Consider the following 25,652-nt stretch of genomic DNA (forward strand, 5'->3'; position numbering starts at 1 on the left):
TATGTTTCTAAAATATGCAAGGGATACAAGTCTTTAATTATTGTTCTGAGTATCGTGAGAAAACCACTGTTGGCAGTTGACATCAACAACTTAAAATGCATTGAAAAATTTGCTGATGACACTGCATTGATTGGCCTTGTCTCAAACAATAATGAGGTGACCTACAGGGAAGAAGTCATATCTCTGACACAGTGGTGTCAAGAAAACAATCTCTCCCTCAGCGTCACTAAAACAAAGGAGCTGGTTGTGGACTACAGGAGGAATGGAGACAGGCTCACCCCTATTGACATCAATGGATCCGGGGTTGAGAGGGTAAACAGCTTAAAGTTCCTCAGCATCCACATCACCAAGGACCTCACGTGGTCTGTATACACCAGCTGTGTGGTGAGAAAGGCACAACAGCACCTCTTTCACCTCAGATGGTTGAGGAAGTTTGGCATGGGTCCCCAAATCCTAAGAACTTTCTACAGGGGCACAATTGAGAGCATCCTGACTGGCTGCATCACTGCCTGGTATGGGAACTGTACTTCCCTCAATCGCAGGACTCCGCATAGAGTGGTGCGGACCTGTGGTTGTGAACTTCCCATGATTCAGGACATTTACAAAGTTGGATGTATTTTTAAAATAACAAGCCATCCCAACCACAATGTATTCCAGCTGCTACCATCCAGGAAGCAGTATGACCGCAACATAAACAGGCTCAACAGGACCAACAGGCTCCGGGACAGCTTCTTCCACCAGGCCATCAGACTGATGAACTCACAGTGACTTAGTGTACTCTATATTATATTGACTATTTATTATAAATTACTATGATTGCACATTTAAATGTGGAGGTAATGTAAAGATTTTTACTCATATGTGAAGGATGTAAGAAATAAAGTCAACTCAATTCAATATTCAAAACTAGCATCTAATCAATGCTATTTAGCAATCCCTAGCATTTTGTACTGAGGTCATGTGATATTTGTACCATTTTTGTGGTTTCTGAAGTGCATTTGGATGCCATAATATTGAGGAATTCTGATATTAATGTGTCTATTTTAAGTGTTAACCTACCTTGGGTAGTTTTTCAATGTTAAAAAAGCTAAATAAACTTTAAAGCTACATCTCTATTTGCACACATTTTTAGGTTCTTAAACGACTGCACAAAGTGTGTCTCAAGTACCCAGAATGGAAAGGGAAGAACAGACCAGACTTCAAACCATGGCTCTACCCAGAACAGAATAGCCTTCCAACCATGAGTCTTGATGTACTCTCTATCCAGCATGCAGATTCACTGGAAAATATAGACGAAAGTGCCTTATCTGAAGGGAATGGTAGTGATGAAGAAGGCTTAAGAGGCTGAAACCACATTGCATTATTCCTTCAATATACTGTAAGCCCTTGGAGTTTGCAGGAAGAGGGAATCTGCATAATTGGCCCTTAGAATTTGGGTGGCAAATTCTTACCAATGGGTTAATTTTGTGATTTGGGAGGTAGATATTATTGAATCAAGATTACTTATACAAAGCATCTGACATTCATACAATAAATTAGATCTTTGCACTTGCTGTAGTTAAATTTGTGATTGAGCAATTGAAAATAATCAATCACAGTAGATTTCCGGTATATCTGAATAGGCCTCACAGTTAGAAATAACTGGATTAGTGATGAAGATGACTTGAAAATTTATCCTTTAATGAAAGTGAAGAATCGTTGAACTGCAGGCATGGTGGGTCTCTGGTTGGGTGGCATGGGAAGAGGTGGGGCAGATGTAACAATACTTATGAAGAGCATGTGACTTTTCTTTTTCTGCTTTGAATTTTTTTTGAAAAGACTTATTTTAATATACAGCATCCTCCTTCCAAACTGGTTCTGATCATGAGATGATAAATTTGTGATGCAGAAATGAGTACATGGCTTTAAGCTTAGTTCTTATTGCACAATAACAATGCTGCACAATTATGTCCAGCAAAGCCTCTTTTCTGCTGAATCATTGATGGTAAAGATGCACTATAGTTTGAACTGCTTTCCAATGAAAGGGGTGAGAAAGTAATCCTAGAACTTGAGTTTTCAAAATTATCTCGGTTTCATAAATGTGACAATACAATTGTAGAAGGTTTAGAAACTTGTGTCCTGATGTTGAAGGTGTTGGTTGGGTGTTGCAAGTTTGCATCTTCTTAGTGAAGTGAGTTTTCTAGGTTATTGGGCTGAATAGCAGCACATTGATTCACTTCTTCACATTGATTCACTTCCTACCTTCCAGAATTTAAACTTCACCACTTGATTCCTATTTTAAATACTGGCTGCACTATTTTTTAAAAATGCTACAAACAGGCAGTTTTGTAAATGAAGGGAGATTGAAATTGGCAGTGGGAATTGGGGCTGAAATTGTAAGTTCCCATTTAAATACAAGGCACAGAAATAGAACTGAACTTAAGTGTAAGATTAAAGGACACGAGCTGACAAGGTGATATTTCTGGTGAATAGGAACTTCGATATCTTTTCAAGTTATTGTCTTTGACAGAGTTACGCTTGTTTAAATGGGGTTTGGTAGATTTTGTACATTACGCATGGTGAGATTTTGTGTGGCGAGCAGATGTTTTTTAAAAAGAGGAATTTTGAGTTTATAAAGGGGTAGATGGATCAAAATACTTAACAGTTTCATTAGTAAATACAGTATTGCTCAGACTTGGGGGGTGGGGGGAGTGAAAAATTATGCTGACAATGTTGATTTTCATTTTTTTAACAAATTGAAAAACTGCCGTGAATTAGTATCCTCCATGCACTATCAGAGAGCAGGGCTCTATGTCAACACTACCTCTGACACGACATAGAATTGAATATGGGACTGATATGTTAATGTGGCCTGCAGCATTTTTGTCTGACCTTCAGAATTAAAATTTAAAAGCATCTTTAAATTCAGAAGACTATTAAGCCAATGTGCTTGTATTTGATTAACTACTAATTTGACTTAACAGCTGCGAGCTTAAAAATTATACTTATAAAGCATAATCAAGAAAATAAGGCAGAATCTTCATTTTCTTCCTATAATCTCAAAGAAATTTTTGGCATTTAATCATGAAGAATGTAAATATCCAGGTGCCCCTTGAGTACTGGTGTTGGGTATATTGGTGAAGGAAAAAATGGAAGTGCTATTTTGAGATCAAAATCATAGAATTACAGTTGGAATATTTTTAATATTTTGTTACGTGAGCTTGTATTTTTGTAACAATTCTGGATTCTCAATCCGAGTAAAGGTATGCAAAGTCTGGGAGACATTTCACTTGTGCTTGTATAAGCTTTCCACTAACAACAGATAACAATTTAAATAACCTTTTTAATGTTTTCTACTACTTATTGGGAATTTGTCTTTTCTATTTAATTGGAATGATTATAGAGAGGCCCCCTTCACAGAAACGAGTTCCCTGCTCAATTCAGTAACACTTGCATGTCGGGATACTGAAGATAAGCCACCACACTTGGGGCATTGCACATGAAGTATCAACATTCTACTGCTTTTTAACACTTGTTTCATTTGAGGTCTCTACATGTTAGAAGAAAGGCTTTAAAATATTCTATTTTTTGTGTAAAGATGCTTGCTGATGTTTTTTGTAATGAAGTTCATTAAATTTAAACACCTTGCTAAGGTTGGCATTTTAAAATAGTGTTGTCGATCAGGTGAATCATGATTTTGTTCTACTGTTGTCAGTTATGTGGCTGATTTGTATATGAAGCATTAAACCAACATAATTTAAAGGTTTACCAAAGCCCTTGTGATATTTACCTGAAATTGATAACACCAAGTAATTAGTGTTAATTCACCCAGTCTAGAAGTAAATCAGCTAGAATGTTATTTTAATGGTGCTAGGAGGTTTTTAATCATTATATACAATCTGAAAATGACACATTGTTGAAATCTTAGTAATACTAATTTATCATTATTAAATTATTTCACTTTGTTTTAACATAGCTTATAATTTTCTTTTGGGTTTTCAAGTCAATGTTAAATGTATTGCTAGGGAAAGAAGATGGAAGGCTGGCCTTGTTTTGTTGCATTGAGTCTTTCATGTACTGTTAGAAAGCTTTAAAATTCTCTTCTGTACTTTAGATTCACTAATGCACTTTTTCTCCTACTTGTGTCACGAAAACAAAATGCTGCATGACTTCAGCAGTGTTCCATTGCAACAGATTTGGAGTTTTCTCCTCAAGCATTTTACAGAAATATTTAAATAGCCCATTCAGTGCAACCAAGGCCATCTCATTAACTTCTAATGGACTATTTTGTAAAACTTGAGTTTTTCTTTGAGGAGGTAGAATCTGCAACCTTCCAATTAGCAGGATCCAAACGGTGATTCTGTATTTCTTTTGAAACATATTTAAATCTGTAATATTCTCTGTTCTAGCTGCTACAATAAGAGAATCTGTCATATACATGCATTTTATTTCTGCTTTAATACCTTGCTTAAAATATGCTGTGCCAAAAAAGAATGTTGAGAACTTGTATGTCTACTGTTCCATTTTTTGTGTTTTTGTGCTGCCATCTAAGTCAACCATTTTGTATTTAGGATGTAAGATGGACAGTTAGAAATGATAACGCCACCTACATGTAACAGTGAAACTGGACTCTCCACCTCCTCTTCTTCCTCAAGAAAGGACTATTGGAAGAGAAAATCTCAAATATTTTCCACTTAAGACAATTTTAGGTAAATTTAGGGAACAATTTTCATACACTATAATCCTTTTCCATCAGCAATGGGATGGTGTGGAATTGTTCAGTTTATATATTGACAAAATTCCCTTGCACCAGTATTCATCTTCCTATGTATTAATGATTTTTAAGGTATACAATTTCTTACCAACCCACCGTCCAAGAGAAATCTCATAAAATGAAGAAACTAAGCAAAGCAGAATTGTGCATTTTGCTGTTAGTTTCACAGCATTAACGAAGAATATTTATGGTAAACATGTTTTGTATGAATGTAGTAGATGCTCATGTTTATTTGGACATTGAACTGTAAGGGTAAAGTTTATTTTAGTTCAACCATGATTATCATTTATTTTGCTAAACTATATTTTGTGTGAAGGTTATCTTTTAACATCAGAAACCTGAATGAGCAAAAGGACCCTCAGAATTTGATTTCTTAAGTCATTAAGTTCAAGTGGTGTAAGCTTGCCAAAGTGATTTTTGCACATTATACTTTGTCATACAAGCTGATTTACCTGGGTTACATTAATAAATGTTTGTTAAAAATATTTCAGACAATGATTAGCTACTGTTTTTTGGCTTTGGTACTTCTTCATTGATTAAGACAATTCTAGAGAAATGCTTTAAACTTGCAAGACTATTTTGAGGAATTGCAGTCTATATTTCTAATGAAACCTTAACAGAATTGATAACTGTTACATACATCAATATAATCACCTAATAATGCTGTTAAGTGTTTTTATTTTAATATCCAATTTTTAAAACGGGGTGGAGTGTGGATAATGTTAACTTCCAGCTAATATAAAGCAGAAACAGGTAGATTATTTTGCTTAGCTTTGTTATCCCATGAGTGCAAGAGTGAAAGTCAATCAAGCTCCCTTCTCTTGATAATTCTACATTGACTCCCAGATAACTACATGTTCTGCTCCGATTACATGCCCTGCTTTTCACTGTAATGTAAACTGCAGAAGATAATATAAAACATTTTTCTTAGGTGTTTATATTAAAGCTTTTTCTGCTTGCTGTTATTTATGGAAATATTATTGTGCCTAAAGTCTGAAACTTGATCAAGAAGTTGAAAGATATCTGACATGTACATAATTATTTTGCTCAAATTCATCTAAGAGTGTTAAATTTAGAATAAGATTTGAAAAGGTGAGAACAAAAGATTTTTATTTTCACTTTTATAGATAGTGATAGAGAAAAACAATGACGCTATAAATTTTCAAAATTGAGCTTGCTTTCAAAGAATTAAGGATGAATATTGGCTAGTCATTTTTATTACCACTACAGTGATGCTTTGTTCCATTAAGGCTTTAATCTTGCTCTAAGTCAATGATCTTGTGCAAATTATATGACTTGGGTCAAAATTCCATGAGTTCAACTGAAAGAATATTACATGCATAAGAAATTTTTATCTCCCAGTTGTAAAACTTGACCTTCGAATAAATGTAGTACAGTGCTGGAAGCTTTATTCTGCATCTAATTAACTTAACACTCAAGTCCTAAAAGCTCTGAATACAATATTATTCGCCATAGCCCCTATTAATAGTTAATTCCTGGTAATATTACACATTCCCTTATCTATGGAACTAAAATATTGTTTTCAGTGTCTGCAATGGCTTTGGGTTCTGGGATTGGTTTTTCAATGTCAGGGACTGAAATGATCAATGAAGAGGAAGCTGAATGTTAGGTTTTTTTCCAGTTTAACAGTATGATACCTCACATGGTTCTCCAAGGGTCACTAATAAGATAACATTGATAGTTAATCATTTCTGTGCAGAAAATCCTCTTCCCCTTGCTACCTTAATCACAATAAAAGGCAATTGTGAAAATGCTTATGTTTCTTTTTGAGATAAGACTCAGGAGGGAATTGAATAAATTGGCCCATTCATTGATAGATTTTGGATATTAGTAGCAGTTTTGTTTTGATACCAAAACCTCTGAACACAGCATTATGAAATTTATACTTGAAGTGACTGAATCAGATTGTTTACATAGACTTCATCTCAAACAATTAATTTCTTCAGATAATTTGAATTTTAAATTCTGCTTCAATAACAGATCCCTTTCTGTAGTCTGTAAATTTTCCAAGTGAAATACAGTTATCGAACAAGTAACTGTTTCTTACCTCATTTGTTTTGAAGCTCTGGGATTTAGTGTTTGCCCAGAATTATATTGGAGCACTTAATAAGGAAAAGTTTAAAAAAAGCATCTTTGCATCTTACTTCCACTTTATTAGTAATCTATGCATTAAGAAATTTGATTACCAGTTTGTAAAGTGATTTGTTTACATGGTTTCTTGGTAAAATAGGTATCAGTAATTCTTGCAGGTAGGGTCTATTGTTTCTGAGGTTATAATTCTGATTGCTTAATGGGGAAAAGCTACTCAATTCTCTTGTGTATACCAATGGTTACAGAAAATGTTTATTCATAAAGCAAGATATTTTCACATAGCCACTCTACTGGTTTGTTGATGTAATGACAAAATACAGGCTTTCACCCATGCTAGAACTACCAAAGTAAGTTTGTTGCAGAAATATGCATGTTTCTTTCAAAATCTCTTTGCATACCATTTGACACCAGATGAAAAAGTGGGGAATTTTGATACAAACACAATCTCATTGCTACAGTAAAACCTATGTCATTGTAAAGCAAATGTTGCTACTGCTGGAGCTTAAAAAGTAGTTAGCGGGAGGTGACGATGTATTGATTTGAACCTTCAGCTTTCCAGATATATTTTTATATAGAAAAAAGCTAAATACAATATCCATTATTAAAACTATCAAGTGTAAGTTGTACAAACATTTTACTCTTATGGCTACCTGCTCATGGATTGGATTTCTTTTTACAGAACCAGGTACCTTTTCACTTCAGACTAACAAGAGAATAATTTCCATAAAATTTGCATTTCAATAAATACCACACATTTTAAAATCCCATTCTGACTCAACTGCAATCAGTTAAGATGTGAAAAGGTATTAATTTTCCAGCTAATTTAAGGTGTAGTGATCCCATCACATGGTCATCTGTAGTACCTCCTCTTAATGCACTGTTCTCTCCTTTTGCCTTCGAAAGTCTGAAAAAAAAGACAGAACAATTATTCAGTATGGATTAAGAAAACAGCATTCAATTCCCAAAGAGTATTCCACAAAGTAATTGTGACCTCAGTCAAGGCACTGTCAATAATCAGAAACAAATCAATGAACGTCCAACAGAAATAGAAAAATTAATTTCTCTCCTCATTCATGCAACACCTGGTTTATATCACAGTAGTTTCAGGGTTTGAAATTCCCCAGAGTGAAGAGGAGTAAATGAGTTCAATGGGAGGATGTGCAAGATCAGCCACCTTGAATTTTATACATTATCAATCTTCACAACCCCAGTTTCTACATTACTAATATTATAAAGGTTAAAGAAATGTTACCCTTTGTTATGAGTAACTACAGGTGGGGGGGGGGGGGGGAAATGATGCTTCATTTGTACAGAATATTCATTGTAGTAGTCAGCACATTAAGGATTAAAAGGCAGCAACAACCAATTACTATTTCCTCTAACCCTCTAGCCAATCAAAGTAAAGATTAAATGATTTCTAAAGAGCAAATACAAATGAGAAAGAGAAACTTCTTTAGTGAAGAGAACCAAGCCATTTGACAGTAGGCTCAAAATCCTTCCACAAGTAGAAATACGGAACCTTCCGACAAATTATTTTAATATTGGAGCGGTTGAATTTGAGAAGTCTTGTTTTTACCTAGCAGTTTACTTATGATGGAATGTGATTCAAAGATATTTGAGATTAAGATCAGTGGAATAAAGCACATTAGGTTTCATCCTGATTTTCGGTGCTATGACTGTATGCTTCCATTTCCTCCCACATTGCTGCAAATTTAACAATTACTGTAAATTATTTTAGCTCAGGTAGGTGGTAAGAGGTTAAGTTGATAGGGGTGAGAAAAATATGCATTGCAGGGAAAAAGGAATTGGCCTCTCAACTGTCTTAGATTCAGTGGGTCAAACAATCTGCACTGTCATGAGAAAATTAGGTAAATAATTACCAGCATCTGCAGAATTCCTCATTTGCATAACTAATTACCACTTATTTTGAATACACAACCCATTAATAAACCAACTAGGCTTCTACTTACTGTATGGAAAGTAGCGAACCCTCATTACAATCTCTTTTGCAGATTTCAAGATCTCAACAGCCTGTGCAACAGAAAAATAGAACTTAGCAATAAAAAAAATGCTTTATGGAAAACGGACATTATTATTGACAAATGAAGGTTGCAATTCTTTATGGTATTTAGCCTGATGATTTCCAGCATTTTCCCCTTTTACTATTATTATAAATTATCTTTCTTCCTTTGATCAATACCTTCTAATTGATTAAATCCTGATACCCTGAATTTGGACTTATAATCTTTAAAAGTAATACTTCATGTATTGTTCACCTATCAGGGTTACAACTGTTGTACACAGATACCCAAATTCTCTTTAGTGACTGTGGTATATTCTCTGAACTATGATACTTGCCTTACTGTGTTCTATGTCCTGAAAGTCAATGTCATTCACAGCAAGAACTTGATCGCCCTCTTGTAACCCTGCATGATCTGCGTCAGAATCAGGAATCACCTGCAGCAAAAGGTAATGTCCAAATGTGTGAATAGAATTTAACTGTTTTGACAGACATAAAGTACTTAATTATTAGACATTCTGAAACTTGTGTGCTGGCAAAAAATCTGGGAGCATGTCAACAAATGGTCTTGGTTTCAGTCAGAAGGGCTGCACACCGAATGGGGAATGAGATTGGTTTTTTTTTTAAAAAAGAAGAGTGTCAGTGAAAATCAAGTTCCAGGAAATAATATATTTTCCACAATGGATGCTCTCAATTAGCAAATGAGATGGAGGACAGGCTGGATTCAAAATGAAAAGCCCACCAAGTCTTGGGGGCTTATCACTGGGTTAGACTGTTGCTTCACTGGTCTGTTGGATACCTCAAGAAATTTAAATAGTCCCCATATCGATGCAAGGACTATTTTGCAAAGTCAACTGGGTTAGGAGTCTTTGCCATTTCTGAATTCATAGGATGAAGTCAAGTGATTCATTCAATTTTATTCCTTGTTTAACTGAATATATTTGCCCTGGTTCAATTGATCAAGTTGAGTCAGGGGCATCAAACACATAGGATAAGACTACAGTTTAAGTACAAGCCAGCCCAGTTAAGGATGAAAGATTTGCTTCCCCTAAAGGACATTAGTATACCAAAATCAGTTTTGTGTGTTTTTTTTACAACCTGGAAGTTTTCATGGTACTTTAACTAAAACCAGTTAGTGCTCGTCTGCACCTTAACAAAAATTACCTCCCCCCCCCCCCCCAAATTTCCTATGAGGGAGTCACTATAGAATGAGACATCCAGGTGAATGATGGGTTGTGTGCTTTGGCATCACATTCACTAGGAATGAGATCCTACAAAGCAGCCTAAAATTAATTTAGAACTGAAAGTAGCTCACTGAGACGCAAGTCTTAAGCCAAAACACCAACCTTTGATATGAAGATGCCAAGTTGTGAGGCCTTGCCTCCTCGGATGTTGAATCCAAGCTAGAGGAAATAGGAACACAAGCAAGTTAAAGATCAGAATTTACACAATCTCCAGGAAAGCATTCATTAACTCTCGATTGGAAAGCCATCCTGAATTGGAAAATTTCAAACCATAGTCGAATTTGTACAGGTTTATAACTGAAGATCAGCTGCTCACAAAACAAGAAGTAGCATCTCGTTTGTAAATTTATTTACTCAAAGCCAATTCACCTAACCAGCTACATCAAAATAAATTTGCACATGGAAAAATAGCTGAAACCAATTTAGTGACAAATTAAGGGGAGATTAAAGCCATGAATCAAATGACTACTACCCCCAAACTCATTTCACAAAGCCTGGGGGAAGGGGAAGCTATAAATTCAACAGTGAATCCAGAGTTTACTTGGTTATACCCTTGCTAAAGCTGGAATAGCTTTGGAAATAGGATATTTTCATGGACATTTCTTGCGACTTAAGTTTTAGAACTGGTTGAGAATATAACTAGTAAATTTTTAGTGCAACACTATACAAGATCGTTAAATTTAGTATTAAAGATAAAACATTTAACAATATTTACACAGCTGAGAATGACCTTGAATAGGAAGGTTTATTACCTGAGCCCCAGAGGGTTTCTTCAGCTGGATGGTTCGAGGCAAAAATTGGGTCAGTTCATTGTTGTAGTCAGAGTGATGTAACCTCTAATGAAAAGTTATTTTAAAAAATGTTATTTTCCATACTTTTCATTTGCTGAAAAATTAAAATCCCCTGCTGTTTCAGTCTCATTGAAATAAGAGAGAATACTATTTCTGAAACATCAGTTCCACAGCTATCAAATTTCACTGTGGTTGCTTATCTTGTAGCTAACTATGTAGCTTTGCAAATTTAAAATTTAGGCTATAATGCTTGTTTAAATTATACACTTAATAACAAGGACTGCTCACATATCAGATTGCTATTCACTCATTACTATCTTCATGAATTATCCTTTTATGAAAGCAAGTATGTCAGAATTCAATGCAACTTTTACAAATGGAAGAAAAGGCTACTCTGGAAAACATTCATTAAAGTAAAATAACAGAGACAATTTTTCCCCAATGAGTCTTGAACATCCTAGGATCCTTAATTTATTTCCATGACAAAATTTCATGTGATGACCTGGTCAGCCAACAAAACCAATCAAGTATCATAGTCTTGATTCTGGGGATGTTTGCTTGGAAGAGAATGGTTCTATTGGTTCACCTAATCTTTTAGTGGTTTTGGAGGATTTTGGAGACACAGCATTAGTATTAACAATAAAGAGCCTTGATATCTGCTGTATGTCATCAGTATCTGAGACATATGAGGAAGACAAGTATCACTAATGCCTGGTAAAAGGAGTTCTATGTCACATCAAGGTCTTGCTTATCAAACATTTTCCTCAGTCAATTATAGGCCGTCTTGCTATATTAAAGATTATGGTGAATTTCATCATTGGCATTTGCCTTTATGGGAGATGGCTTGAGATTTGAGCAGAGATCCACATCTTACAGCGTCTCATCTTGAGCCATTACTGCTGGAAGGGAGTATCATAAAGCAGGAACAGGATGCTGCAAATGAGCCAACAGTGATTGGAATGCAGCCTCATGCATGTAGAAGTACAAGTCAATGACTGAGATGAGCTGACCTTGCTTTGGAGTGAAGACCATGTAGATTGAATAGTATCAGTTAAGCCTGTAGACCATCTTCATTCCACTGAGGATTCTGTTGGAGGTGAAGCGGAAGGTGGCTGCAAGAACTGTCAGGGCAACGACACACCTACTTAAGTCCACAGTCTACACTGAAACTGCCTGTTATGGATCCTTTTACTTAGGGTTATGGCTTGCTTGTCATGATGCAAACAATATGGCAGATGCAAATTTCTCCAACTAGCAAAATTTGATGGTGGGGTGAAGATAGAAACCTACCAAAGGAGGTGCAAAGCTAGCCTGTAGGTCACCCTTTGGCAAGTGTAGCATCTGCTTAGGTCCCTGATCAGGGTCACAGGAAGCCTTGGGACGAGATGATGGATGGTTGTATGAGCAGCTAGCACACATCACAAGTCCTAGTTCTGCAACGACTAATGCCAGGCAGACAATCTCTGGTAAGTATTGATAATGGCTGGGATCACCTGTCTTGTAAAGACACTGCCCAGAAGAAGGCAATGGCAAAACACTTATGTAGAAACAATTGCCAAGAACAGTCATAGTCATGGGACCATGATCATCTGTAACATTAACATGACGTGGCACACAATGAATTCTACAGTCCCCTTCAGATGACAGATTCCAATTCTTTAGTGAGGTTAAAAATAAAACTATGTACAGCAATTGGTGCAACTGCTTGCATTTCTTTTGAAATCATTATATCAAATGGGGCCAAGTGTGTAGCTGAAGCAAGGCCTGTGTAACAAAATCAAAAGGAAGGCAAGGAGCACTAACTATCATTGCAAAATGCTGGAGGAACAAAGAATTGATGAAGGGTCTTGGCTTGAAATATCGACTGTTTAGTCTTTCCCACAGATGCTGCCTAGCCTGCTGAGTCCTCCAGCATCTGCAGGTTTTCTCTTGTTGGCAGTACCCATCACGATACTTTTCAACCTCGCCAAAATGTTTGAAGCAATCAAATGTAGGTCCAGGTGTTTATGCAGGAACCAGAGACTGATCATGGTCAACACTGGGTATTGGAGCAGGACTCCAGGAGAGGATCCTTGGGAAGCTTGCAATAATTGAGGGCAGGGTCAGTTGCAAAACATGGAAGAGCTAGGTGAGGTTGGTAAGAGTACCTCAGAGGCCATTCATTCACATATAAATACTAATTGGTGTTCGCATGCTCAAAATGGTAGTATTAATATGCAATTCAGAGGCTGGTCTTCCAACATTACACTCCCCCTTGCCACTAATGTCCTTACTGTATCATGTTTGAGTCATCGCAGTTATAAACTTAACAACACAGATGCAAGTTGGAAGACCTGGAATGTCAGGAGCCTTATTAAGAATTCCAAAAGAGTCACTCCTGAATGAGACACAATGGGAAAGAAGTAGCAATCTCCATGAAGAAGATTCAGTTCCGGAGGGGGAAAGTGGAAGAGAACTAGATTTTATCATAAACTGAGTTTCACCATCAAGAATGAGATGGTTTGGTGTCTCAACAGCTTCACATTTTTCCATTCAATCCTAATTACCAAATGCTTACCAAATACCATGAGGTCATCAGCAGTGTTACAGAGAAATCAATCTACATAAACATTACCTCGTGCAGTGGAATCCAGGGGGGAGGATTCTCATACGGTGGCAAAAACACAACTGGATACTGATATTCATCATAAGCACCTTTTGGGTCCACGTACACACGATTCGACATTGGTCTACAAGTTCAGGAACAAGCTTGTACAACCTGTAATTACAAGGTCCTAAACTGAAGGTCATATTCAGAAAGAATCAAGAGACCACTTATTGCAGCATCAAACCGCCTCATTAATTGTGTTTCTGGCTCCACTTTCCTTTAAAATGATACACACGTACATGTGAACAATACCAGACCTCTTGTATATCTAGCTTGTTAATTTAACGTATACTTGTGGTTTAGTTTAATTAGTTTGCTGAAAATCTGCATTCTATTCAGTGCAGACGCTATGGTACTGTTCCATGTTTTGATATTATCCAGATGAATGACCTGAGAACTGCATTAAAATGCCCGCTTTCAAAAAGGCAGTTGGTGAATGGTACAGTATTACCATTTGATACCATTTGAAAAAAAATGACAATGTGTCTCTACTATTGTGAAATGTGAGAATTTTGCTCTGTAGTTGGGTATGATACAGAAAATAACATTAAAGGAAGATATCCAGTAAAATAATTCTAAATTAAGCAAAATCATGAGTCTACTTTAAAGTTACAAGCCAGATGTACAAGTGATCTATAGTTGTTCATGATTCTTGTGACCATCTTATAGGACAAAGGAGCCAGAAATATTAAAACTAATGAGACAGAATTACATTTCTTCTGTCTATATGATCCACAATCCCTCCATACTAAGCATATTAATGTATTTTAACAGCCTCTTACTTGCCACTTTTGTATCTGTTTCCACCAATACAGTTTACAGCCCATTCTAGACACTTACCATTCTGTTAAAGAAAAACTTGCCCTGCACATCTCCTTTGAATTTACAGCAAGTCCTCTATTATTTGATAATTCTAACTTGGGGTGGGGGGGAATCTGCTTCTCTACCCTATGCATAACTCTCAAATTTATAACCCTGTGATTTTCCCTCAGCTTCTGAAATTCCAAAGACAACCCAAGTTTGTCCAACCTCTCTTTTACAGCTGGTATCTTCTAGTTCAGACATTAACCTGATAAATCTCTTTTACATTCTTCCTGTAATGGGGATATTACGCAATATTACGAGCAGTAGTGTTATTGCAATATTACGAGCAGCCTAACCAAATTCTATTATTGCTGCAACATGACTTACTTAGAATTCTACTCACGAGCTGCCACTTTGACAGGCAGCTAGTTATTCATTTGCCACTTTATTCATCTGCAGTGTTGCCCACATGACTAACAAGAATTCAGTGCAATATCTAATGTAAGTGTGTGTAATGAATGCATTCTATTATTTGCAGTTTTAATGACTTTGAAACCGAACCAGAATTTATGAATACGTAGTGGAAACATCAAAATATGCTGTAAATAATTCACTACCCATCCACTTTTTGCCCTCTTCAGCAACTTCAACAGTATAAGCAAAAAAATTCAGGTCCAAATAGATCACTAAAAGAAATCCATGAATCGACGCACAGCAAGAGTGTTTGCATTTAGGTTTAAGTGGTTATTTGCCTCCAGCTCCATGTATCAATTTTCCTTTCCTTTTTCTTGAATCATAGCAGGCTCTCCGTGGTCCCCAGGATAAAGTCACATAGCACTTGAGAATCATCAACAATTTCTGAGAAGTACAAAAATTAACTAACAAAGTCAAAAGGGAAAATTAACAACTGGAGTAATACTGATAATTAGAGTGAATTACTCATTAGAAGAATCAGATTCAGGTTTACTGTCACTGACATTGGTTGTGAAATGTGTTGTTTTGCAGAGGCTGTACAGTGCAGACATAACAAATTGCAATGAATAGTGCAAAAGAGCAATAGTGAAGTAGTGTTCATGAATCATGATGGCAAAGACAAAGATGCTGTTTCTAAAATGTTACCTGTGGGTCTTCAGGCTCCTGTATCTCCTACCTGACTGTAGTAATGAAAACAGGGCATGTCCCAGATGATAAGGATCTATAATGTACACCGTATTCTTGAAACACTGCCTTTTGAAGATGACTGCAATGGTGGGGAGGATTGTGTCCAAGATAGCTCTGGTTGAGCATACAACCCTCTGAAGCTCATTATGATCCTGTGCATTGACGTCTCAATATCAGACAGAGATATAATCATCCAGAATGCTGTAGAAATTTGCTAGTCTTTATGACATACCAAATACTAGGGATCAGGAAAGTGAAAAGGGCCTATGTGAGCAAAATACATAGACACTTATGTGACACAGGTGACACCAGACTGATGTGGCAGGGAATTAAAGCTCTGACAGACTACAAGATCAGGCAGAAAACTGATGACAGCAACGCCTCTCTTCCAGACAGGCTTAACAATTTCTTTGCATGCTTCAAAGCATCAAACACTACAGCAAGGGGGACAGCCAGTCCCTTCTTACTTTCTGACCAGCCAGCTCCAATTATTGATTCACAGCAAACACAGAGGACCCTTGCCAGAGTCAACCCACGAAAAGTGGGAGGTCCCGACAACATCCCTGGACGTGTGCTCAAGGAATGTGCTGATGTATTAGCAGATGTCCTGACAGACATTTTCAACATCTCCCTTAGTCAAGCCATTGTCCCCATCCCTGTAGCAAAGAAATCAGTTGTAGCCTGTCTGAATGATTACCGTCCCGTTGCCCTGACCCCCATAGTGATGAAATGTTTTGAACGGCTTATCAAGCCGTTATCACAGCCAGCCTCCCCTCATCGCTGGATCCTCTACAGTTTGCTTATCGTCCCAACCGCTCTACGGAGGACGCAATATCCACCACACTGCACACAGTTCTCTCTCACTTGGACAATAAAGACACTTACGCCAGGATCCTGTACATTGATTTCAGTTCAGCGTTCAATACCATCATCCCACAGAGACTAGTGGAGAAACTGTCGCTGCTTGGCCTTAACACTGCCATGTGTCACTGGATTCTGGATTTCTCGACAGAGAGACCACAGTCAGTCTGTGTTGGCAGGAACATCTGAGCACTGGATCCCCACAAGGCTGTGTGCTTAGCCTATTGCTGTTTATACTGCTAACTCATGACTGTGCAGCCAGATTCAAGGAGAACCTGATCACGAAATTTGCTGATGATACCACAGTGGTGGGGCTCATCAGCAATAATGATGAAACAATATACAGGGAGGAGGTCAAACATCTAGAGAGCTGGTGAAGTGACAACAACTTGATGCTTAATGTCACCAAAACCAAGGAGATGATCATTGATTTCAGACGGTCTCAGCCTGAGCACACACCCCTCAGCATCAGCGGCTCCACAGTGGAGAGAGTGGAAAACATCAAGTTCCTTGGGGTGCAGATCTCAGACAATCTCACCTGGTCCAGGAACACCACTGGGATTGTGAAACAGGCCCAGTAGAGATTGGATTTTCTGAGGAAGCTTAAACAAGCATCACTCCCCACTAACATCTTAACTACATTCTACAGAGGCGTGGTTGAGAGTGTGCTGACCTTTTGCATCACAAGCTGGTACTCCAGCTGTAGTGCTGCCGACAAAAAAGCCTTGCAGAGGGTGGTTAGGGGAGCAGAGAAGGTTATTGGGGTCTCCCTACCTTCTGTCCAAGACCTCTTTCAGAGTCGATGACTCCAGAAGACATGGTACATCATTAAAGACCCCTCACACCCTCTCCATGAACTGTTTGTTCTTCTGCCATCAAGCAAACGTTACAGGAGCATCAAAACTAAAACCACAAGGCTACTAAACAGCTTCCTCCCACAGGCAATCAGACTACTAAACAGCTGTTCTACCTGACTCTGCTTTGGACACTTATAACTCGATTTTAACTGACATGTAGCTGTTGTGTCTTACTATTTATTGTTATGTTTATTATTTAATGTTGCATTTGTTATGTTATGATTGCACTGCTCCTGGGAAACACTGTCTAATTCTGCCCTGCAGAGCTGATGTACGGTTAGGAAGACAATAAAGTTTTTGAATCTTGAATCTCCTCAATCTCCTAATGAAGTTTAGCTTTCATGTTGATTGTATCAATGTGGTCGGTTGGGATAGATCCTGAGATGTTAGCATCCTGGAACTTGAAACTGCTCATCACTGAATCCTCAGTGATGATTGGTGTGTATTCTCCTAACTTCCACTTCCTGAAGTCCACATTCAGATCCTTGATCTTGCTGACATTGAGTGCAAATCTGTTGTTGTTTCCTGTATTCACTGTCACCATCTGAGATTCTGCCACCAATAGTAATCTCATTGGTTAGTTAATAGATGGTGCATAGATAGTGTTCTAGATAACATTTATAGATGAAGTAGCCCCACAATCATGAGTGTAGGAAGTAGAGCAAAGAGCAAAACATGCATCATTGAGATATACACGTGCTGAATGTCAACAAGACAACGTTATCACTAATCTGTACGGACTGATCTACCAAGGAGGAAATAAAGAATCCAATCGTAGAGGGAGTTATAGAGGCCCAGGTTTTGAAGCTTGAAGCTCATAGCATAATGGTATTGATACCTTTGTTAATTCAGTTCTCCTTTTATTCTCAGTTAAATGCCAGGATGAGAAAGGCTCTTTACAAGAACTAGGCCGTTCAGCTCTCAGTGCCTCCTCCACCAACTCAATAACTATATTCTTTCAATGTCACAATTTATCATCTTTATTTATCTGTTTTCAGTGCTCTTCCATAGTCCTTTCGGATTAAAAAAAAATGCACTGAAGGTTCATGACCTTATGCAAAAAAGATTCTTAGCCCAGTCCTATATGTTCAAGCTTATTTTTCAGACCAGAACCTCTGGTTTTAAGCAACTCAATGCAGGAAGGCACTACCTCAGTACAGCACAATAAGTATTCACTCAGTGGCCACTCAATTAGGTACAGGAGTAGAACCCAGTATGGTCTTCAGCTGCTATAGCACATCCACTTCAAGGTTCGATGTCTTGTGCATTCAGAGATGCTCTTCTTCTGCACACCATGTTGTAGCACATGACTGAGTTGCTGTTCCCTTCCTGTCAACTCAAACCAGTCAGGCCATGCAGGGGAGGCAGCATTAAGAAGAGGGACGCCTCACGTCTTAATAAGCTGGTAAAGAAGGCGGGCTCTGTCGTGGGCACAGAACTGGAGAGTATGACATTGGTGGCAGAGCAGAGGGCGCTGAGTAGGCTACGGTCAATCATGGAAAACCCTGAACATCCTCTGCACAGCACCATCCAGAGACAGAGAAGCAGCTTCAGCGGCAGGTTGCTGTCAATGCAATGCTCCTCAAACAGGATGAAGAGATCATTACTCCCCAACGCCATTCGGCTCTACAATTCAACCACCAGGGGCAAGACATGTTAAAGTGCCGGGGTTAGGACTGAGCTTAAGTTACCACTCAATGCACTTTAGTAACTATTTAAGAACTTTTTAAAAGCTATTTATTAAAGCTTTTTGGGAGGGTGATTTTAGATACATATATTTATATTGAGTTAAATACTTACGTAATTAGTTTTGCTACAATAATTGTATGGGACACTGGAAAAATGTTGAATTTCCCCTTGGGGATGAATAAAGTATCTATCTATCATTCTCCTCTGACCTCTATCATTCACAAGGCATTTTCACCCACAGAAATGCTGCTCACTGAATGTTTCCTGTTTTTTCACACCATTCTCTGTAAACTCGAGATACCATTGTGAATGAAAATCCCAGGAAATCAGCAGTTTAGGGTTCTCAAACCCACCCCATCTAGCACCAACAATCATTCTACAGTTAGTCACTTAAATTACATTTCTTTCCCATTCTGATGTTTGGTCTGAAAACCAACTGAACCTCTTGATCATATCTGCATGCTTTTCTACATTGCGTTGCTGCATGTGATTGCCTAATGGGATATTAGCATTAACGTACAGGTAAACCCAATTAAGTGTCCACTGAGTGTATTTTTTTAAATGATTCAATGAAATCACAAGGAATTATTTTAACATTCAGCCAAGGACAGCCTCAGTCTGTTTAAATCATCATGCAAAGGGACGCCATTTGGTGAGATTCACTGTCTGGGGGGCCAGAGCACTTCAAGGCACTAGTAGCTATCTCTAAGAAGAGGGACAATGATTATGTTGTGTGGGTGCAGGGCCGACGCACACAAGGGGATTAGCTGTTGCTGAATGACCATAGGTGGCACTGAGAGTTCTTTAGCTGGGGGGGTGGGAAATCTGTGGAATTTATTGCCGCTGTGGAGCCAAGTCATTTGGTATATTTAAAGAGGAGGTTGATAGGTTCTTGATTAGTATGGGTGACAAAGGTTGCAGGGAAAAGGCAGGAGAATGGGGTTGAGAGGGATAAGAAATCAGCCATGATGGAATGGTGAAGTACTTTGATGGACTGAATGGCAAATTCAACTCCTATATCTTATGATCCCTCCTGAAGCCTTCCCACTCTTCTATCCACACAAAAAAATGTGGTAAATCTTTGTTACACACTAATGCAAGTACATCTTAAGTAGGCAGAGCAAACTTGTACACAATTGCAGAATGTTATAGAATATACACCATAATCTCTTCCCACATTCTAAAAACCATAAACTATAGGAGCAGAATTAGGCCATTTGCCTAATCTAGTCTGCTCAGCCAGTTTATAATGGCCGATCCATTTTCCCTCTCAGCTTAGTCTTCTGCCTTCTTCCCGTATCCCTTCATGTCCAGACTAATCTAGAATCTATCAACCTCTGCCTTAAATCTATCCAATGACTTGGCCTCCACAGCTGCCTGTGACAAAGAATTCCACAGATTCACCATCCTCTGGCTAAAGAAATTCCTCCATTCTCCATCCTAAAAGGAGGTCCCTCTGTTATGAGGCTGTGTCCTTTGGACTCAGGCTCATCCACTATAGGAAACATCCTTTCCACATCTATTCTATTGAGTCCTTTCAACATATGGTAGGTTTCAATGAGGTCACCCCTCATTCTACGGAATTCCGGTGAGTACAGGCCCAGTGCCGTTAGGGATAATAAGTTTGGACGAGCTATGTTGGAGACTAATGTGTGTCAATATTTGCAGAATACTCATCATAATCTTTGCTGGTATGGTTTGATGTAAATTACATTTCACAATATATTTTGATGTACATATGACAAATAAAGCTAATCATTTATTGTTTTGAAAAACGAGCCCTTCAGGCCACCATATCCATGAAGAACTGTTTTGCCCATCAACATTAATTTAATTTACCCACATTATCTTCAATGGAAGAGAGCTTTAGCCAGGAAGACTGTACTGCAGTAATGACAAATTTTTGGGAATAATGAGAGAGTTATTTCAGAATTTTATCCCATGAAAGAAGCAGCACACCAAGGTGACAACGATGCACCCACTGCTAACAAGTGAAGTCAACAACACCATAGAAAAAGAGAAGCATACAATATGGCAAATATCAGTGAGAAGCTAACAGAAGACAACTTTTAAAAAGCAGTAAGAGAGAAGTTGAAATACAAGGTAAACTGGGTAACAACATTGTTGCACACTTGGACACAAAAGGGACTTCCAGGCATGCAAAAGTTTAAAATAACGTCTTTATTTACCTTTCTGGAAATACCGAAACACAAGTGCATCAGCTTACCATACATGCTGTGGGGCCCTTCTCAAATACTCAATCACATGCGCACTGCCATCCCCCAGGACCCCTCAGCTGCCCCCAAGTGCCTGTATAAGCTTTGCTCCTCTTAATCATCAATTAACCTACTAAAATATTACTGTTGCTAGTGCAACTAAACATTAATCAAATTGTGAATAAACAAAATAACAAACCAAAGCAATAAAAATATGACCATCATATAAGAAAATTAGTGGGGTATCCAGTGTCCATTAACATGCTCCACATTACTATAGGTCCCACAACATAAAAGATTCCAGAAGTAAATGAGAGGCAAGAGTAGGTATTGGACTGCTTCAGAGGAACAAGAAATGATGGAGGAGCAAAATAAGTTTTGCACCAGTATTCACTGTAGAAGACACCAATGACTTGCTGTAAATTTAAGAGGCAGGGGGTAGTGTTGAATATACAATGGTGCTGCAAAGTCTGTAAACTCAGGGGGGGTGGGGGGGGTGCCAACTGGACTCGAACTTGGGAGCCTTCACTTCCGAAGTCCCACACTGATGCCACTGCACCACCAGCCGGCTTATTGATCTGAATCAGAGAACTGTCGTTATTGTGGCATGTTTGCAGATACCACCAAGGCAGGTGAAGGAACAGTCAGTGTTGCAGAGACTGCAGAAGGAATTGAACAGGTTGGGAGAGGAAGTAAAGGCTAATTACAGTTTATGCAAGTGTAAGGTCATGCACTTTGGTAGGAAGAATAAATGTGCAAACTATTTTTAAATGGGGAGAGAATTCACAAACTGGGGGCCTAGTGCAGGATTCCCTCAGGGTTCACTTGAAGGTTCAGTCAGTGTTAAAGACTGTAAATGCAATATTGCATTTATTTCAAGAGGACAATAAATATACACAAAAGAGGGTTATGTATTCAATGTCAGTAAGACAAAAGAGCTGATTATTGACTTCAGGAAGGGTAAGATGAGGGAACACCAACCAACCCTCACAGAGGGATCAGAAGTGGAGAGACCAAGCAATTTCAAGTTCCTGGGTGTCATGATCTCAGAGGACCTAACCTGGACCCAACATATCGATGCAGCTATATATAAAGAAGGCATGACAGAAGCTACATTTCATTAGGAATTTGAGGAGATTTGGTCTGTCAACTAAAACATTCAAACTTCTATAGGCTGCATCACTATATGGTATGGGGAGGGTTGCTACTGCACAGGACCAAAAGAAGCTACAAAGAGTTGCACAATTAGTCGGCTACATCCTGGGTACCAGCCTCCATAGTATCCAAGACACCTTCAAGGAGCAGTGCCTCAGAAAGGTGACGTCCATTATTAAGGACCCTCATCACCTAAGGTATGCTCTCTTTTCACTGTTACTGTCCAGAAGGAGATAGAGAAGCCAGATCACACACTCATCAATTCAGGAACAGCTTCTTCCCCTCTGCCATCCGATTCCCAAATGGACATGGAACCCAAAAACACTCACTTTTTAAATATTATTTCAGTTAACACTATTTTAGTTTAATTATTTAATACATACATATTTACTATAATTGATTTAATACTTGTTTCTTTCTATATTATTATGTATTGCATTGAACTGCTGCTGCGAAGTTAACAAATTTCACGTTACATGCCGGTGATAATAAACCTGATTCTGATAAAAGGATATACTTCTGAGGCTTTATAAAGAATTGGTCAGAATTTATTTGGAATATTGTAAGAAATTTTAATCTTGTATCCAACAAGCTTGTTCTGGGTCTGAGAATGATCTCAGGAATGAAAGGCTTAAATTAGAGAATTTGATGTCCCTATAGAGTTTAGAAGTGGGAAGGGCTTCTCATTGAGACCTATTTGAAACTGAAAGGCCTGGAATGATTGGACATGGAGAGAATGTTTCCATTAGTACAAGATTCCAAGATCTGACGGCAGAGTCTCAGAATAAAAGGACATCCTTTTAAAACTGAGACAAGAATGGATTTCCACAGCCAGAAGGTTCTGAATCTGTGGAATTTGTTGCTACAGAGGACTCTGTAGGCCAAGTGTATTTACGGCAAAGACTGACAGGTTCTGATTAAGGATTATAAGAATGTGTAAGAATGAGGTTTAAAAAATACCCATGGAAGAATGGCAGAGTAGAATCGATGGGCTGATTGTTGTGGATTAAAAGGGGAGGTATGCATTTCTTTTCTGATCACTGTTACTTTTAATTTAAGAATATTCATTCACACAACATATTTGGGGTAATTTTTGATCCATCACCTCTCTTGCCCTGCTTAAACAACCTCCTAATTTACAATACACCTTTTCATTCACAGTCCTGAGACAGGGTCTCCACCATCAAGATTCCATTAAGGTTCACTTGAACGTTCAATCAGTGTTAAAGAAGCTAAATCCATTAATGCTTTCACTTCAAGAGCCCTAGAAGCATAAGATGTGCTTCTGAGACTTTATAAAGCACTGGTCATTTGGAATGTTGCAATCAATTTTAGGCCTGGCACCTACATAAGGACTTCCTGAGAGACTAAACACACCTTTGGTCCCCACAGATACTTCGCGACCCATTGAATTCAGCTACGAGTTTTTACCGCATGTATTTCTACTGTGCACATGGAACTTCCGACAATAATAACTCCGTGCACTCAGAAGTTGAAGAACACAACAAACCCCGCGGAAAAAGTAGAAGGAACTATTCTGAAGAAGGAATGACCTGCTCCTGGGCCTCACCGAACAATGTCGCACTCCGGGGAGCCGAATGCGGCAACACCAGACTCGTGCACGATCTTTATAAACACCACGGAATGGTTAAATCTCCGACCACTTCTCCACCTTTACTCCGATTTAAACCCGAACTCCGAGGAACCAACTCCAGCCAAAGGCAACCCCTTCGCCCAGCGCCTGACGTCAACAGGGGCCGCGGCAACCAATAGGAACAGTCGTTCCTCACGAGCTGACGTCAGGAGAGAAGTTGGGGCACCAGCCCTGCGGTGATTGCGAAGGAGTTTCCTCCTTACCTCTGTATTTCAGATTTCCAGCAACTGCGGACTTCTGTATCGCTGGGTTCCAGCCTTCTTAAAAAATAACAAAAGCAGAAAATGCTGGAAATGCTCAGAAGGCTGGGCAACAACTCTGGAAAGAGAAGAATTAAACTTTCTGGTGCAATATGCCTCGATCAGGATTACTATCGGGAAAACAAGTTAGTTTTCAGTTTGTTGTGGAGTGATGGATAAATCAAAGGGAATATCTCTGATTGGGAAAAGCCAGGTCTGTAGGAAAAGTCGTAGAAATCATCTGATGGGTTATTGATGATAGTTAAAGAGATGTGCACGACTGTTATAAAGAACCAGAATTACGTGTATTATGATTGGTATATCTAGTAAAAATTTGTGGCAGAAGTACAGTGCAAAATATAAAAATTACTGCAAGTTACAAAAATAACGTAAAATGCAATTAGCAAACTGGTGTTCTTTGGTCAGCATCAGGAGCAGGTTTAAAAACACTGGCATATAAGGTATAGGAGAAGAGTTAGGCCATTTGGCCCATTGAATCTGCTCTGCCATTTCATCATGGTTGATCCATTTTTTCTTCTCAGCCCCAAACACCTGCTTTCCCTCTGTGTCCCTTCATGCCCTGGCCAAACAAGAATCTATCAACTTCTGCCTTAAATATACATAAAGACTTAGCCTCCATAGCAGCCTGTGGCAAAGAATTCCACAGATTCACCACTCTCTGGCTAAAGAAATTTGTCCTCATCTCTGTTCTAAAAAGAGCTGGTTGGTTGTGTAGTGGCATCCGTGCTGGACTTTGGAGTGAAGGCTCTTGAGTTCAAATCCAGCTGGCTTTCTTGCATGCTTTCCATCTGTGCTGGGTTGAGTGTCAAGCTAGCAACTTGGCCTTGTGAAAGTAAGAAAGCCTGCTAAAAAAAATGCTGTCAAGACTGTGTCCTGATGACTCCACTCAGAGTTAAGGGCTTTCTTCTTCTTCTTCTGTTCTAAAAGGACACCCCTCATATTTTGAGTCTGTGTCCTCTGGTCCAAGACACTACCACCATAGGAAACATCCTCTCCACATCCACTCTTATCAAGGTCTTTTAATTAGGTTACCCCTCATTCTTCTAAATTCCAGTGAATACAGGCCCAGAGCCATCAAACACTCTTCATATGACATCGTTTAATCCTGGAATCATTTTTGTGATCCTCTTTTGAACCCTCTCCAGTTTCAGCACATCCTTTCTTAGATAAGGGGCCCAAATCTGCTCCAAGTGAGGCCTCAGCAGTTCCTTATAAAGTATCCACATCACATTCTTGCTTTTATATTCTAGCCCTCTTAAAATGAATGCTTACATCACATTTGTCTTCCTCACCACAGACTCAACCTGCAAATTAATCTTTAGGGAATCCTGCACAAGGACTCCCAAATCCTTTTGTGCCTCAGCCTTTTTTTTCTCTCCATTTACAAAATAATCAACCCTTTCATTCCTTCTACAAAAGTGCATGACC

The 25,652-nt window shown here is 38.5% G+C and overlaps 2 protein-coding genes across 3 annotated transcripts in view; one reads left to right on the forward strand and one right to left on the reverse strand.

Moving 5' to 3' along the window:
• Positions 1–5,238, forward strand: part of LOC132398088 (START domain-containing protein 10-like) — a 30,326-nt gene extending 25,088 nt beyond the window's left edge. The window contains exon 6 of the mRNA XM_059977037.1: positions 1,133–5,238. Within this exon, the coding sequence (XP_059833020.1) occupies positions 1,133–1,348 (216 nt within the window). The 3' untranslated portion in view covers positions 1,349–5,238. The remainder of the gene's footprint in view (positions 1–1,132) is intronic.
• A 1,668-nt stretch (positions 5,239–6,906) lies between these two features.
• Positions 6,907–24,068, reverse strand: pdzd11 (PDZ domain containing 11). Of its 2 annotated transcripts, none has more exons than XM_059977039.1 (7): positions 23,864–24,068; positions 13,535–13,678; positions 10,882–10,965; positions 10,232–10,288; positions 9,224–9,322; positions 8,836–8,896; positions 6,907–7,769 (listed from the first exon to the last, which is right to left on the reverse strand). In XM_059977039.1, exons 2-7 carry the CDS (start codon positions 13,643–13,645, stop codon positions 7,735–7,737), a joined length of 447 nt encoding a protein of 148 aa, XP_059833022.1. In that variant the 5' UTR covers positions 13,646–13,678; positions 23,864–24,068; the 3' UTR covers positions 6,907–7,734. The 2 variants fall into 2 exon arrangements, with proteins under 2 accessions (XP_059833022.1, XP_059833021.1); XM_059977038.1 differs by having other exon boundaries at positions 23,881–24,065.
• Positions 24,069–25,652: the final 1,584 nt, after the last annotated feature.

Source organism: Hypanus sabinus, chromosome 8 (assembly GCF_030144855.1).
Source record: "Hypanus sabinus isolate sHypSab1 chromosome 8, sHypSab1.hap1, whole genome shotgun sequence".
NCBI classification, from domain to species: Eukaryota; Metazoa; Chordata; class Chondrichthyes; order Myliobatiformes; family Dasyatidae; genus Hypanus; species Hypanus sabinus.

What these genes read in the sequence shown, in the direction of transcription:
- pdzd11 (XM_059977039.1), bottom strand. Translation starts at nt 13,645, where the DNA reads ATGTCGAATCGTGTGTACGTGGACCCAAAAGGTGCTTATGATGAATAT. An exon ending in AGGACATAGAACACAGTAAG is followed by an intron (nt 8,897 to 9,223) that starts GCAAGTATCATA and finishes TCTGTTGCACAG; the next exon opens with GCTGTTGAGATCTTGAAATC. An exon ending in GGTTCGCTACTTTCCATACA is followed by an intron (nt 7,770 to 8,835) that starts GTAAGTAGAAGC and finishes CTTTTTTTTCAG; the next exon opens with ACTTTCGAAGGCAAAAGGAG.